Below are 16112 nucleotides of genomic sequence, written 5' to 3'. Positions count from 1 at the left end.
TAGTGCTAGAATGCAGGTTTAATTTTTGATCAAAGCATTTTATTCACTCCTGTCGATGTGTGTATTCTCCACATCACTGCTTTCCTGTTTCCTCCAGTTGCCCCCAGCTCTCTAGTGCACCTTTTTATCTGGTCTTCGCTGACACTGCACTCTGCAAGCACTGTCTTCAACGTCTGGGCTCCTGCCTCAATCCGACATGCCATACAAATGTAAGAGACTCTTCTCGGTGACCCTGCTTCCATTCCCATGGCCGCTATGTTTTAAAAGATTTTTAAATCTCTCGATTACTCTTTTGCTGCCACCTTTGCTCCAGCCTATCAACTAGAGGTATGGGCTGTTACCATCCATTTGTGCTTCAGTCATAGGTGTGCATTTCACTGGAAAGAAATGCCTTGCCTGTGGACTCTTTTACTGGGCTAGCGGCGGTTATGGAGTCGGATGAGCCAAAATCCCTTCCACCCCAACTCTGTGGCTTCCTCTAAGTCTAGTATGGACAAGAATCACTTGCAAATTGAGCTATTGGGTACCCTTCCTGCATCATGTATATATGTTCCCCTTGGTTAGAGAGCAGCACTCTGATTATGCCCTGGTAATACTCATGTACCAGCCTGGGCCCAACATCTACCTTTTTTTAAGGCTGGCCCTGATTATGCTGCTTTCCTTCCATAGGTTCTTCTGGGGAGCTGGAGCCTTAGGCCATTGGGAACGAGGTCCCAGGCCCCAGCCACAATGTCTACATCATCAGCACTATAGAAGTCAAGGCCAGCTGAACCAGGTGTTTCATTAAAGGGGAGCTTGGTCCTCTCTTGGTGTCCCTTACAACCTTCGGCGCTTGCTGTGGCGGAACTCCAGGGTCATCCCCCATCGATCCCACTTCTTAAACTATCAATTATAAAGCCGAGCAGAATCAGTGACACTCAGACTCAGGATGTTGTGGTTTTTAATGTATATGGGTTTATTAGATATGTTTTTACAAAGATGAGCCAACTTAATAAAGTGCACAAAAACAGGATTGCTTCTCCTTAAGGTGACAGCTACAGTCTCTGGGATCAACACAAAAGTCTGTGTGTTCTGTTATCCTCAATCCAGGGTTCAGTCTCTGGATTTATCATTCATTCTGAGTAACTCGAATTCCGGGCATTTTGGGTGTCGCCACACTTCTTTCTTGTCTCTTGGGTCCATTGATTCAGGTCCTCGGCTCCACATCCTGAGTTCGTGGCTATCCCCTTCCCTTGGCTCCCGGCCCCATGTGGACTTTTCTTTGGGCCATGGTAGCTATAACATGTAGAGTTTAGTAACACCTTGCAAAGCCTCCAAGCTTCAACCAGGAGGCTGGCTAATGATGCTGCTTTACAGGCTGACACCAGTTCTCTTTTCCTTCTTCTTTGTTGGCATGATTGTAGTCCCCAGCACCTTATCCTTATCTGCCTTCCCCACTGATTGCTAAGTTGACGTCCCTTCCCCCTCCTCTGCATTCCTCCCCACCGTATTCCTCTGTATGCTCCTCTTTTAACTCCTCAATGCTCTGCCATAGTTTCATAATTCCACACCTTAAGTCTTGTAACACACCTTCTGCTTGTCTTTTCTCCCCCCTCCACCTCTACTATAGAGTTCTTATCTCCTCTCTGCTTTCTTTTACCACCAACCTCCTTTCTTCTTCTGTTTTCTCCCTCTCATATTAATCACTACTCCACTAGTTCATGCCCTTGTGTGTTATCTGCTTTTCATGCTCACCCCTAACCTTCCTTCTTCTCCACCAAACCCACTTAGAACGTAAGTGTCCTTGTTTTTCCCTGTCTCTGTCAGCTTCCCACTTTCCTTGTCCTTCACCACCTCATTCTCTTCTTTCTTCACCATCTCTTTCCCATCCTTGTTTTTCCGCCACCTCCTCCAGCTCAGTATTCTCTCTCCAACTTCCTCCCTCCTGATCCAACAGTCTCTTCCTCTACTCTTGCCTCCAACCTGCTCCAGTACTGTCCCGCCATTGACTACTTATGCTCACGCTCTGCCTACAAGCACCCAGCGTATATCGGGTACTTGTCCTGCCCCACTATGGGCCTCCTGGGGATTAGCATGTTGAGGTGTACATGTAAAGGGATTGGTTCATTTGGCCAACAGGGTAACCCTCGCACAACCCCCTCTTCTCTGCATACCCTGGCTCCAAAACAGGGTGCAAACCTTTATCAAGGCCGACCGCCATCTTGGAATGCCACAGCTCTACTCTGAAATCTCTGAGAACGTGATTTGAAATGCAGGTTTCTTCCTATGAGTGTTATTTATTTATAAATGCCAGTTTTTAAAGATTATTTTAAAACCCACTGCCTGGCAATAGGGTTAGTATTCTGAAGGGTTTGATTCTATCATAGGTCTCCCTTAAAGAGAAAGGGATGTCTGTGTTCTCACTGCGAAGAGCTCCTGCCCTTAACTGGGAAATTGTGGGATGGGACTGGTAACCTCCCCACACTACCCCGGACCTAGCATGGCATAGCAGGCGGTGGTACAAAGCCCCCTTGGCCTTCACACTTTCTACCCCAAGGGACCGGCCAGAGACTTTGTAACGCAAGGTGGCTACACCCGTACTGCGTTACTTTGAACCAAATGCCGGAACATTCTGTTTAGGGGCTACCTGTAATGATATTGAAAAGATAAATAACGTACAACAGACCTAGTGCGCACTTGCACTTTATAAAAAAGGCGCGAAAGAGAACAGCATGAGTAGGTTGGAAATAAGATGCACACACTGCTCTGTGCAAGAGAATCTAAACAAGCTGCCTGGGAAAAGGAGGCACTTTTCCACTTATGTTTTGCACCATTTGAACAGTTTAAAATCAATGTAAGTGTTAGGAGGTAGAACATGAATATTATTGGAGAACACCACAGAAAAGTCGTTCCAGTAATTTTTGGCCTTCGGGAAAGAACAAAATATGCCAGCTTTATACACACGATGAAGAGAACAATGCGCCACATCCTTCCACACATCTGGTTAGGTGAAACTGGAAAGTGCACTTTTTAGACCCATAGTCTCGGAAGAAACACTGCACATTTCACTTCAATGCTTATGCAATATGGGTAAAGGAGAGCGACACCTCCTCTGATTTCGGTCTGTTCTATTTTTCACCTGCACTTTAGGCCGGGTTGGCAACCTGGTGACTTGAAGAGTGACGAAGCTGTGATTGAAAAAGTCTTCATCCAATGACATTGGGCCTCGTTATGAGTCCAGCGGTAGCCGCGCCGATAATAAAGGTACGGCTGCTGCCGGGTCATTTGTTTTCCCGCGCCTGGCAATGGGGACTTAGCGGGGCATTACGGCCCCAGTGGTCCCGGTAATTCCTCATTGCCGGGCGCCGAAAAATATTTCTCCACATTCCCATTCGAGTCCCATTGGGCTCAATGGGCATGGGGAGGACGGATGCACCGGCTCCATTCACAAATGGTGCCGGTGCATCCGTCAATGTCTGCGAGCGGGTGCCGTTCCGCCCGCCAGGTCAGACCTGGCATCAGATGCTATATGTGCGTCCTGTGACATCTATTAGGTTTTGATATTTCTATGTGTATGTTGTTTCGGGTCATGGTTCTTTTTGGGGTCCCCGATGTTGAGGCTGGTAATGAGCTTGGGTAAGTGGCATAGATGAGAGTGGTGGATCTATTGGCCGTGTGATTTCCAGGATAAAATAAAGATCTTCGACCCTGGTTCTAAAATGGAAAGCTTAGGCCAGATAAGGGCATTCTGTCACAACTTTATATAAAGTCGTACAATTGTTAATAACTATAAACGTGTATTTGTTCTTCGCTTGTTTTAAGACAATTATCATGCACATTAAGCAGTACAAGGTTGTTACATCGCCAGGCTTTTTTTTGCTGAGGTTTTTGCCTAAACTTTTCAGCCCAAGAAATCATTGAAAAATATGGGAGGGGGGTAAGGGGATACTAGGGATACAGGGGGGCGGGGAATAGGGACTAGCTAATAGGGAAGGAGGGGATTCGGGGAATCCCCCCAAATAAAAAGTAAAAGATGTTGATGAGTTTTTTCGGCCAAACATATTCGGCAAAAACACACCTGCCAATCTGGGCACATAGAACCAATTAAGCATGCCTCAGAGGAAATATTTGCCATACTACTTGTAGTCTAGCATCGAGTTGGACAAAAGAGAAGTGGAATTGGTCCCATATGACCAGGCCCTTTGAAGGTTCGGTTGGGCACAAAATGTTTTCCACCAAAAAGGTTTAAAGACTATTTACCTTCACATTTTTGGGATGCAGATGGAGATGGGTGGGATAAGATATTTCATAGCAGTTTCTAGACTATGCAACATAAAACCTAAATACCTATGCAGGCTAGATGCTCACTTTGGCAAGGATGAACTCAAATGTGGCTGTTTGTTAGGTTGTCCTGACGAAGGAGAGTCAGAGTTAGTTAGGCCTGTGGATACGCCAGTCCAGGGGAAGGGGAGAAACTGTCAGACTCTGACATAATAGGTCTTTCCAAACATTTCCTCAAAGTTGTCGCTTCCATTATTGGGAGCTCCGTTCTGTGCTATCAAGGATTTAACGGGTTCTGGAGCTGACCTCCTCTCCAGATGGTAGCGACACCCCTTGCTGGGAAAAGTGGTAAAGCAGTACCCTTTATACTGACCTGAACGCAAGACTCCTGTGCTGCACATCTGATTCGGGACAGAGGGTTGGATGGTTTCCTCGGCAAAGAAGATAGCCGGGCAATCCTCCATTGCTCTGCTCAAAGTCTCCATGATCCTGGGGGACTTTAGTATTACGCTTACTAAAGTGACACAAACAACCAACTGGCAACTATTCCCACAGCATCTCTTTAAGGAATTGTAATCCTAGGATTACGCATAGTTTGAAATTATAGTTCAGTATGTGTTTGGCAAATTCTTGGACGAATAGATCATTTTAACCAAGAAAATTAGAATTTTAAAACACAGTTTAGGAACATGTACGTTCTCTGTGCATAGATTAATGACCTTAAATCAGCTACTGAGGAATTGATGTGGGATTAGAACATCAAGAGTGTTTAGAAAAGTGCACGTCATTAAGTGACTGTGTTTCTATTCCAGTTCATTAAAGGTCTACGCGATTTTGCTGAGAATATAATACTGATGATGTCTCACTTGTTTATGTTGTCATGTAGGGATCTTAAACTGGACAACATTCTTCTGGACGCAGAAGGGCACTGCAAACTTGCCGACTTCGGAATGTGTAAAGAAGGCATCTTAAACGGCGTGACAACGACCACCTTCTGCGGAACGCCGGATTACATTGCGCCAGAGGTACACCTGCTTTGGCTTCTTGGTATCACGCATGCACAGTTCTTAATGGTTTCAAGAACTAGACTATTTTATTGTAAGGTACATACTTTCTACAGAATCATATTGGCGAGTCCTTGTGGACCATGAGATCCTGAAGGTGTCTGATAGCTGTTTGTGGGACCACTTAAATGGCTTCCTAAGCCATACCATGTGACACATGATTCAGGACCTACTTGCTGGGGTGGGAGCAGACTGGTTCTGGTATAGTGCTGCCACAGTTGCCTCTTTAAAGCTAGGAGCTATGCTGTTTTAGGAACTATAGATGCGCTGCCAGATGATGAGATGATCAACATGATGCTATCATCTTGGATACTATGGAATGTCTATGTGTTGAAGCATTGGTTCATGGTGGAATAGTTTAGGGCGATTTTGATGGGGGAGATGTTGAAAGTGATCCAGATTGCAGCAGAAGCTAGACCCAGCACCCCAAAGTACATGCTCTTGCTTTTTTGTGACTACTTTTACACGTCTGGTATTTGGGCTGATTCGTGCACACGTCATCGAAGTGATCTAACTTTGCGCTCACAGTTGAACAAGCTATGAGCAGTTCACACCGGAACGGCGGTCTGCAACAGAGCATATTTACCTAGGAATGGCAGTATTCTGCAGTATTGTCTGATCGGTTTCCTTTTTTCATATGTCTATATCACGTGCTGTTATCATTTCCACCAGTGCTGTACTGTATTGGAAGTGATGATAACAGTGATAATAATAATCATTTCTCTTTTTGTATCCTGCTTCATCTCAGACTCATCCAGCTTCAATGTTCTGTAATGTAAGGTTCCATTATTATCCTGTTTGAATAGTACTGACCATGGAAAGACTAAAAGGCTCAGTCAACCCTCCCACGGGGTTAGGCCTTGCAAAGTGCAGACTGCCCTCATATCTGGACCCGTACTTTAATTGTGACCTATCCGCCAGGATATTGCCTTATCCGAGTGGATGGTCTTTTTTTGGTGATTGATGGCCAGATTAGGGCTTGAGTCTTTTGAGTTGGCTGGTGAAATATTGGGTTTTACTTTGGAGTTCTTAAGGCTCATGATGTTGGATATTTTATTGTTCTCTGGCTAGCACTGTGTCCAGTTTTTTTTGGACAGTTTTATGTAACTTTACATTAGTCTTCTCATAGTATTGCTGGATCTATTGTAGTGAATTCTTTATTTATTTATGTATTACATTTATACAGCGCACCTAACCCTGGGGCACCTGGGCGCTTGTTTTAGGAATATGGTTATAGGTGAAAAAAGACAGCCTTGGGCATCATGAGATTGGTTACTCATAAGAAATTGCTTTGTGAGTAGGTTACATCCAGTTACTTGCAATTTAGTCATAACCTTATACATACTTGGAGCATGCATGTGTGCTTAGGGCATTGGTTACATCCAGTTAGTCTCAAGCTTTCTCATAAGAAATTGCTTCATGATTAGATTACATCCGGTTACTTACAATTTAGTAATAATCTTGTACATACCTGCAGCATGCGTGCGTGTTTAAGGAAATTGGTTGCTACCAGTTACTTTTATCTTAGTCATAATCTTAATTAGATACATAAGAATTGGTTGCCTTCTGATACAATCAGGCTGACAGACTTTGAATTCAAGGATTTGCTCGCACAATCTAGTAGGACTGAATGCGCGAGATAGTAGGATTAGTGGTCATTTTTTAGGTCTTGTTTGAAAAGCCAGGTTTTGAGATTTTTTCGAAACGACCAGAGTGAGGGGTCAGTCCTGAGCTCTAGAGGCATGGCATTCTAGTAGTTGGTGGCAATAACTGGGAATCTAGCACCTCCTGCTTTTTGTCTTTTGAATCTTTGGATGGCAAGCTGACCGAGATATGGTGATCTGGTGGGTCTTAATGTTTGAGCTTTGGTTATTTGACTGGAGAGCTAGCGGGGTGTGTTGTTGGACAGTATTTGTGCATCAATGAGAGTATCTTTAACTTGCAGTCTCACTTCCTTGGCCGCCTGATAAGTCAGGTCTTGGTGTTTTGCAGCTGGAGCTCTATAGAAGGTAGCTCGCTATACCCGCGGGGGTTGCACTTTCTTTTCATTTGGGTGGCTGGCCAGATCTGGTTCTAAGCAGAGACAAGAGTCTGCTGAGTTGCCTTTTCAATCCATGTAAACTCCAGCTCTAGGACCTGGTGCTGAAATCTCACCATAAGCAGGCTTCTCCCCAACAATGGGGAATCAAATCAAGAAGGTTACAGGTCTGTACATATCTACAAACACTACTAACCTGGCCCTCAATAAATAATGACCACAAAGGAACTATATCACACACTTTATTTGACACATTATTTCACTGTCAATAACCGTTTCCTGGATCTTGTATCTCTAACCAAGAGCTATCATATTATTGTTACCATACATTTCTTAACCACGGATTGCTTAGAATCTCTTGGGAGATCTGTCCTTTTATTTGTGTCTTTGCTGATGACAGCTTGGAGGCCAGCCCAGACATTTTACCTGACCTTCGTGGTAGAGTCACACTGAATTATTAATCATGGTCATGGATCCAGCCATGTCTGGATCCAGGAAGTACTGGGCTGACTGGTCTTGAGAAAAGCAATTTAGACACCACCCACGGTGGAACTATAATGGACATGTCTTAAGAAGGAAACCAGGCATAGCTGCTAGTGTTCTGGCCTCGGAAACGCACAATGGGGTCTCGCTTTCTTAATGCTCAGTTGTCAGTCCTTAGTCAGGTCTCTGTCCTCTCCCACTTCTGAGCCTAATATCCCCTCCAGAAGCTCAGGCAGCGCTAACACCCGACTGCCTGTCTCTCGCAATTGGCTCTGCAGTGACTCATGACAATGGCACAATGTATTGGTTGCACGACGGAGGGGACTTCTTCCTCCATTAGCAGAGAGGGGGATCGGGTTCTCCGTCATGAATGGGCCATCTGTCACAGGCTTAGCATGGGCCCTTTTCTTTCTGCTTGCATCTTGGAAGGAGATCTGGAACTCCATGCTCTTTCTCCCGCTGCATTCCAGCTCTCATCTCCTTTTCAGATCAGGGCACTACCCTGGGCTGCATCACTCCAAACCCATTCAGAAACAGACCAGACTGCTGCCTATCCGCTTGCTGGGGTAATGACATCAGTTCCTGAGCTGCAATGGAATCCCTTGTCTAACACCGTCTGCTATTCTCCTTTTCTGGAAGAGAAACCCGCAAATCAAATGGATGGTAAACCAACTGTCACGTGGCCCACGTGATACTCCCAGCAACTCCCATTTTTGTGGTTACAGGTTGTTCAATATATTGTGAATGGGCTTATGTCGACGCTGTATATATATTATACCACCCATATAGGACAGAACTACCTACACATTATTCACACATAACACAGACACCCTTCAATGAAATCTTAGTCTATGTACCAAGACACTGACGTCTGTGTAAGTGAGCAGAGAAGGGACACCACACACCTCTATCTGTCCCTCAACACACCAACCCTGACCGTAGGAGCCGTTGATGGGCCGCTTATCTATGAAAGGATATAATAAGAGAGAAGCGACCTTCTCCAAATCTGCGACCAATCCTCAGATTATATGCAGTGACTTGGTACAAAGCAGTGACTTCAACCATTCACTATTATTTCCATGGTTCTTTTGAACAAGTCTTGGCACCCAACAAAATGCCATGGACAAAGCGAACTAAAAAAGTATCAACGTCTCAGCTCTTCTGAGTTCTATTCTGCCTGGATCATATGTCATTATTACTAAAAAGAAAATGTGCATAAGAATCTTAAATTACATTCTAGGCACTATTCCTACAAAGACCTAATGGGATCAGGAGGCCCACACTCTCTATGATCAAACAGTCTGGTATTTATTAATTTCCAGTGTGTTTCCCAAACTGAAACTGTCGACCGGTTTCAATGGTCTATTTGCAGAATGGCCATCTTCATCAGGACCGTCTTCTAAGCTACTAATGTATTGATATCACTAGGCAAACATTTTATGAAGGTACTTGTTAGCCACTGTCTTCTTTGCCGTGGACGAGGCTGTGTGCGCAACCTCCACTGTTGGCAGCTACGGTTTGGACCCACGTCTGCGAGTGGTGGCATGAGTTAGTGAACAACCATGACTGTGTACGTGCTGTACTTCCATCGTCCGACGGCGGCGTTCCTGTTTATTGCGAATGGGCTCATGTCAATGCTGTAAGTTAAACATTTTTGTCACACCTGTTATTGCAGTGGCTTAATATGATCGTATCTCTCAGAGCTTATGTGTAGGTGGTGGGGGCAGGTTTTAAGGAGAGGGGCTTGGGAACAATCAGGGGTTGACCTCTGAATCACATGCTTTCACTGGCTGAAAAAAATACAGTAGGAAAAAACAGGTGTTCAGGGAAATAGAAATGGAAGACAGCCACAGACAAATGTGTTCCAATGTCAAAACAATGGAGCGTGATTTTAGAAAATCATTCCCATCATCCTACAATCACAGCACGGAAGAAGGAATTCAGAGGGCACGCGACCTATAAACACCATTATGAGCTCTTACAGCAAGAGACATGTTTGCTAAGTTTGCGACAGAAGCCTCATACATCCGGCACAATTTAATGTCTGTGCTCCATTTTCGTTATTCTGTGTTTCCTAGAACGACCTTGAAATGGTTTTAAAATGCATAACGGCAGCATCAGGACTTCTGAGTTTTCTGTTCAATTTTCTCAAAATATTTTGCTTTCTGTCATCATGCTTTACTTTTGATTTGCAGTTTGCTACATGACATCATATGTATATATATTTTCATTCATATATATGTTCAGTGAAGAACAATTTTAGTTGAAGTGACGTTAAGGTTCCAGTTTATGGCAAGAAAATCCCTGAAATTCAGCAGTTCTGGAAGCTATGCCATCTTAACTCCAAGCTCCCCTCTTGCGCAGCCCACGGGCACATGGATGACGGCATCATTGATCAAATTAGAACTTCAAGTGAGGGAAATGCCATAAAATGCATCTACAAACTTAAATTAATTTTAGGGACTTTCATGCTTATTTTAGCCTAATTTCACATCTGCACTCTCATACTTATGTAAATGTTTAGCCATCAGATACGATCAGTCCGGAGTCAGATAGTGAAAGAGGAGTAGCCCTAATCAGAGAAATCCCAGTGCAATTATTTGATTTGAATCTCTGTCTTTAAAGTCACAGACTTAGCATGAAAGCCATTTCCACTAAGCGGCAAATAGTAATTTCGGGCATAAGGATATGTGAAAAATCGTCTTCACGGAACTAGTCACATGTTAAAATGTCGTCACCAATCTCTTTCAAAGCATGGGGAGGAAATGACTAGATGTGTGTAGTGTAGCTAGGCCTCTTCAGCATTCAACAGAAGGATGGTAACGTAAAAGCGAGGGAGCAGTTCACAAAATCCCTTCATCTTTCGTACCCCAACTGTCTGTTCCTCCAAGCAGAACATAGGCGTGTACCATGCAGCATGGTAATGCTCTGGAAAGATGACAGGTAAAGGTCCATCTTGAGGAATTATAGTTCCATGTTTTTCGGTGCAATATTAGGACAGGACGATGATGAAGTCATGTACTAAAACTAGCGACCTTTCTAATAGTATAAGAAAATGTAGTCATTCAGGAACATGTCCTACGTTTTGAACAGCTTGGCATACAAGAAGGGACTATTTCTCCTTTGGTAGCATACATTAAGGGTCTGATTCACAGACCGTTTTACTATGGGATTGCCCCATTATAAAACACTTCCATGAATATGTCCCAAAATGTATAGCTGTAAAATGTTTCTCAAATGTCTTGAAATATAACAGGACATTTACTTTCCAATGATTTCATAAATAAATTAATTTTTGCTGTCATCAGAGTGTTCTAGTTTCCAGTGATGTTAATGTTGATGACATCAGTGTGCTCATGGTCTGTGCAATGGGGCGGCTCAGAATTAAGGAATAGGAAGTGGAGGAGTGACTGTGTCGGGGGCGTCGCGGCAAGAGGCTGTGGCGAGGGGCTGTTGCGGGAGAGTCCCAGTGAGGGGCTGTGGCAGAGGAGTTGTGGCAAGGTGCTGTAGCGGGAGAGCTGCGTGAGAGGGGCTGTGGCTGGGGCATCACTTGGGCTGTGGCGGGGGAGTCACGCAAGCAGTCTTTGATGGGAGATGCACACAAGGCATTGTAATGGCATATTAAGTGGGTACACTGACAACGTTGCAGGAGGTGGGGTTAATGGAGTGCAAATGTGGTACTAGGAAGAGGATGAGGGAAGCAGGGGCAATGGATTATTAAGGGGCGGCTAGAACAAGGAAAAGGAAGTAGGTGTAATGGATAAAGGGACATCAGGAAGAGGTTGACAGGGTAATGGCGTACTAATGTGGTCCCAGGATGAGGATGCTGAAAGAGTGTGTATTAGAGTAATCCATTACCACTGTCTCCCAGAAGGTTTCTCACCCACTAGTCCCCGGGGATCTGTCATCCAGGCGGCCAGGACATAGTCATCGATTTTGGATCCAGTTCCTTGGGGTGGGCCAGTGCAGAAGGATCACCTTGATGTGGGGGTCTTCGGGGTGAGGGACAAGGACACCAGATGGTGAGACGCGGTATCCCCTTCCATGTAACACCTTTTCCCCATCCTACCAGGTAGGATACTTAGGAACTCAACCCCTCCCGACCCCCTTTCCCGACACACTTTCTCATGGACAGCTCACTGGGAGAGAAACTGACTAACACCCCAGCCGTATACCTGACATGTCCCAACACAAGGATCAGGCAGAGTCAGGCAATTACTGATAATTACACACACCTGACTTCCATCACACTTCCCCACATGGATAAAAGGCGCAGCACGAAAGCACACTCTGAGCAAGGCAAAACACACGAGGAAGCAGCAGTTCTGAGATGACAGTTTGATACAAGGAAAAAGACGGCAAGACCTGAGAGGGTTGCAAGGAGGGAAGTGTCCTTGACCTTTTCAGAGGAAACCCACTACTTTCACAAGCCCTCAAGAATAAGAAACATAAGACCTGGAATTAAAGCTGAAGAAAGGTGCATTGTGTGTCGGGAGTACCCGCGGCTCTCCTGCTTCGATAGCCAAGGTGGGGAGGAGCGATTGCCACTGTGGTACTGTCCTTGGCTCCTGCAACAAAGCGGAGTCAGTAAAGTCAGCACAGCCAGTGAGTCGGGGAGACTGATAGTAGACCGGTCTGTGTTAGAACCATGGTTGCAAGTGGCAACTTTGTATCAAGCAATCTGAAGAAACAGTCTGTGGAGTGTATGTGATGAGTGACGCAAATATCATTGAACATCCAAGGAGTGACTGAACTCTTGAAACCAAGATAGATACCATATACAGAGTGGTCTGGCACCCTGTGGGTGCTCATTCGAAGGTCTCTGTTAGGTATCAAACTGAGAGGTGGCAAATGTGAATTGTGAAATCAAAGGGGTCCTGCAACGGGTCAAGCTAAATCCTGTGCACATTCGAAAGTCTAAAGAGAAAATAGAAGAGGACCCAAAAAGTGGGGCCCTCCCGTCCCCTGCACACTGTTTACTGATGCCACATAGGGCCTTCAAATATATGGATATAGATATATAACAGCAGTTTGTTAGTTGAGCATATAACAATTTATTTGGCAAAGAGGAAAACAAAATTTGCCAAAAGGCACATTCTGTTGTACAAAGTAATTCGTGACGTTTAACATATTACAACAAATTGCGAAGAAGCAATAAATGATGGAGAGGTGATGCTGTCCAATTGTGGAGTGGCCGACGCGTTTCGAGGGTAACCTCTTCTTCATAAGGGCCCAATTGAACTGTTGACAACATTTCAAGGAGACAAAAAGTAAAATCTTTTATTTTATTTCCATAACAGTCAAGGACTGACTGACAAGCTGTACATAACTCGGGATGCTAGCGAGATGGTGAAGAGCAGAATACTGGAGATCTAGTATGGTGAAAAGAGTGAACTAACAGATCAAAGAGAAACACTCTATACTAATAGCTAAACACATAACAAAGGAGATGTATTGTGTGAGATCCACCTACATGGTGGGATCTAGAAAATGGCGTGATGAAGAGTCAGACAGATCGAGATAAGCCAAAAGCGGTAGTGGGTTCTAAATAGCAAGGACCACCCTTGAATAGTGAAAAAGCTGAGTCAATATGGGGAGCGTGTTTAAGAAAAAACCATACCCCTCCTGTGGACGGAGAAAGAATAACTCCAAAAGAGCGCTACTGAATAAAATAAATAATACTTAAAATAAACCGGAATTGGTTTTAAAGAATGCACTCACTCGAGTTGCGGGACGAGTAGCCAAGGCAACAGGGGCATCCGTGTGGTCAACAAGTATTCGAAACAATTATACGATGCAGGGCATCTGCAAAGAGACACGTACTGCTGGCACCTAAGTGGGGACATATACATTTCTGTTATACTGGAGAAAAATAAACCTGGGGTCTCCCAACCGGGCAAAGGGACCCAAGTAGCGGTAGCTTACCTGTACAGTGCGGGGAACACTGTTAGTGGAAACTGAAACCGGCAGGCAGTGGCTCCGCGCGGTCGTAACCTAGGTAACGAGCTGTGCTGGGGACACGCCGTCAGACGTAGAAAGGAAACTAAATAATAAACATAGAAAAGGGCATAGAAGCCGGTGAGTGAGGAATATGGAGGCCATCATGCAATGGCGCATAGTGCAAGCGTACTCATAGGGACTGACCAGAGATCAGGATAAATAAGAAAAGTAGAGTTAATATGTTCCATAATGAAACATAAGAATTCTGGTGTTCACCATCGCAACGCATTTTATAATTTTGGTTCTAATGGAACAGAAATTTGTGAATAGTACAATAATCGTTACAGTCATGATAGATAACACAAATGGTACATGCAGTTTACTCTTAATAGTCCAAAACAAATCATGTAGAGTCATGAGGCTACTCATTATATAGTGAGACAAGTATAATTCAATGGCAAGGGGATAAAAGATTGCGATGTAGCCTATTACTCATACAAGGTTCGAACGAATGGAGAGATGGTTCAATTGGTCATTCGTGAACAGGTGCAAACATTTAAGTGAATATAGGCAAGTCAAACATAGGAAAATACAGTTCCCTTGAAGAAAACATCAAAGTCACAACACTTGTAATGACAAAGAAAAAAAATTTTTTTTAAGGTCCGGGATACTGACACTTGTGTATAGTAGTTGGCGATGTAACATGTGAGTTTCACAATTCACTATAGAAAGCAACTCAAAGAGAATTCATCATTCAGACCCTTAGGTTGCAAAGTGTCAAGTGTGTGGATCCAGTACTTCTCTCGCTGTGACAACAGGGATTGGTAATTGCCACCTCTGTGTGGACGTTTGACAATTTCTATGACTTGAAATTTAATTTGTGCAATCGTATGTTGGAATTCGATGAAGTGCCTTGCCACTGGGGATCTGAGATTCTTACATCTGATGGTGGATTTGTGTTCTGACCATCTTTCTTTGACGGGTCTTGTGGTTTGTCCTATGTATAATTTACCACAGGGACATTTCAATGAGTAGATGACACCTGCGGAGAGGCAGGTGGAAAAGTCTCTGATTTTGAATTTCTTCCCAGTTTGTGGGTGAGATATCGTTTCACCTTTTATAACATTGTTACAGTTCGTACAGTTCAAGCAGGGAAAGGTACCCTTCTTTATGGTACTCAGTACAAGTTGTTTGTCTTTAGGAGGTCTTTCCGCTCTCACTAGTTTATCTTTGAGATTATGTCCACGTTTAAAGGCCATCATTGGTGCTTTGGGAAATAATTTCAGGAGAGAGGGATCATTGTGTAGTATGGTCCAATTTTTACGCAGAGTTTTGCTGATTTGGAAACTCTGTCGTGAGTACTTTGAAATGTAGAGTAGCGGTGTGGACTTATCCTTGACTTTAGGGATGCATAGTTGTTCCTTCGTGAAGGTCTCTGATCTGTTGCGGGCTTCTCCTGTGATAGTATCTGGATACCCCCTAGATCCAAATCGTTCAACTAGAAATGAACATTCTGAGTCAAGGCCTGCTGGGTCTGAGATAATTCTCTTCAATCTTAACATTTGACTGAATGGTAGGCTTTTGAGCATTTTTGTTTTCTCCACATTCGAAAGTCTTCCATAGCTAATAGGAACTGCAATTGGTCCGAGCCCGGCTGAGGGAGACTGGTTGTGTAAAAGGAAGGATCTGAGCCCAGCTGAGGGGGATCCAGGTTGAACTGTGAGTCACCTGAGAAAGGATATTCTCTGAACATTAGACAAAGGGATCTGAGCACGGAAGAGGGGGATCCAAAGTAACGATTGTAGTATAAAAGGGATCTGAGCCTGACTGAGGGGGATCCAGGGAGAAGAGTGAATCACCTAACACGAGTACCTGTAAGAGGAAAGGAACGTTTTGTTGCTGTGATACATCAGGCCCTCTGAATCAAGAGACTTTGATAAGTAAAGAGACTTGGGCGCGGAAGTCTCTGATGCTGGTAACAGAACTGTATCCTTGTTCTGAAGAAGCCCAACAGTGTGCTATGCTCGAGTGAACCACTTTGTCCCATGCTGAAAACGTGAGGAAGGGAGGCCAACGGCTTGAACCTCCTGACATATCATTTTTGTGAACACTTCTTTCTCCCCGATCTCCCTCTTCCTTGTCTTCATTCTAAAGAGCAACTGGGACAAATAATAGGAAGTTATCGATTACTAATTGGGTACTGGGAGGAGGAATCGGGAGGGAGGGTGAATGCATTACTAATTGGGGAACCTGGGCAAGGAAGTTTGAGGTGAGGCAATGGGGGACCGGGACAAGTGAGTAGTGGCAATTTGGTACTCCTGAGGTAC

The 16112-nt window shown here is 44.3% G+C and overlaps 1 protein-coding gene and 1 long non-coding RNA gene across 3 annotated transcripts in view; one reads left to right on the top strand and one right to left on the bottom strand.

Moving 5' to 3' along the window:
* The window catches only part of PRKCE (protein kinase C epsilon), a 1836175-nt gene that overhangs the window by 1601030 nt on the left and 219033 nt on the right, over positions 1-16112 (top strand). For both annotated transcript variants that reach the window (XM_069608445.1, XM_069608444.1), the window contains one exon: positions 5147-5285. In XM_069608445.1, the coding sequence (XP_069464546.1) occupies positions 5147-5285 (139 nt within the window). The remainder of the gene's footprint in view (positions 1-5146; positions 5286-16112) is intronic.
* On the bottom strand, positions 12876-15186 carry LOC138468046 (uncharacterized). Its single transcript, XR_011268187.1, has 3 exons — positions 13771-15186; positions 13567-13677; positions 12876-13086 (listed from the first exon to the last, which is right to left on the bottom strand). It is a non-coding gene; the product is annotated as an uncharacterized lncRNA (long non-coding RNA).

The sequence above is a fragment of the Ambystoma mexicanum genome, chromosome 4q, assembly GCF_040938575.1.
Source record: "Ambystoma mexicanum isolate Mex_15411 chromosome 4q, UKY_AmexF1_1, whole genome shotgun sequence".
Taxonomy (NCBI): Eukaryota; Metazoa; Chordata; class Amphibia; order Caudata; family Ambystomatidae; genus Ambystoma; species Ambystoma mexicanum.
Note: the sequence above shows the minus strand (reverse complement) of the source record. Positions and strands in the feature narration are given on the sequence as shown.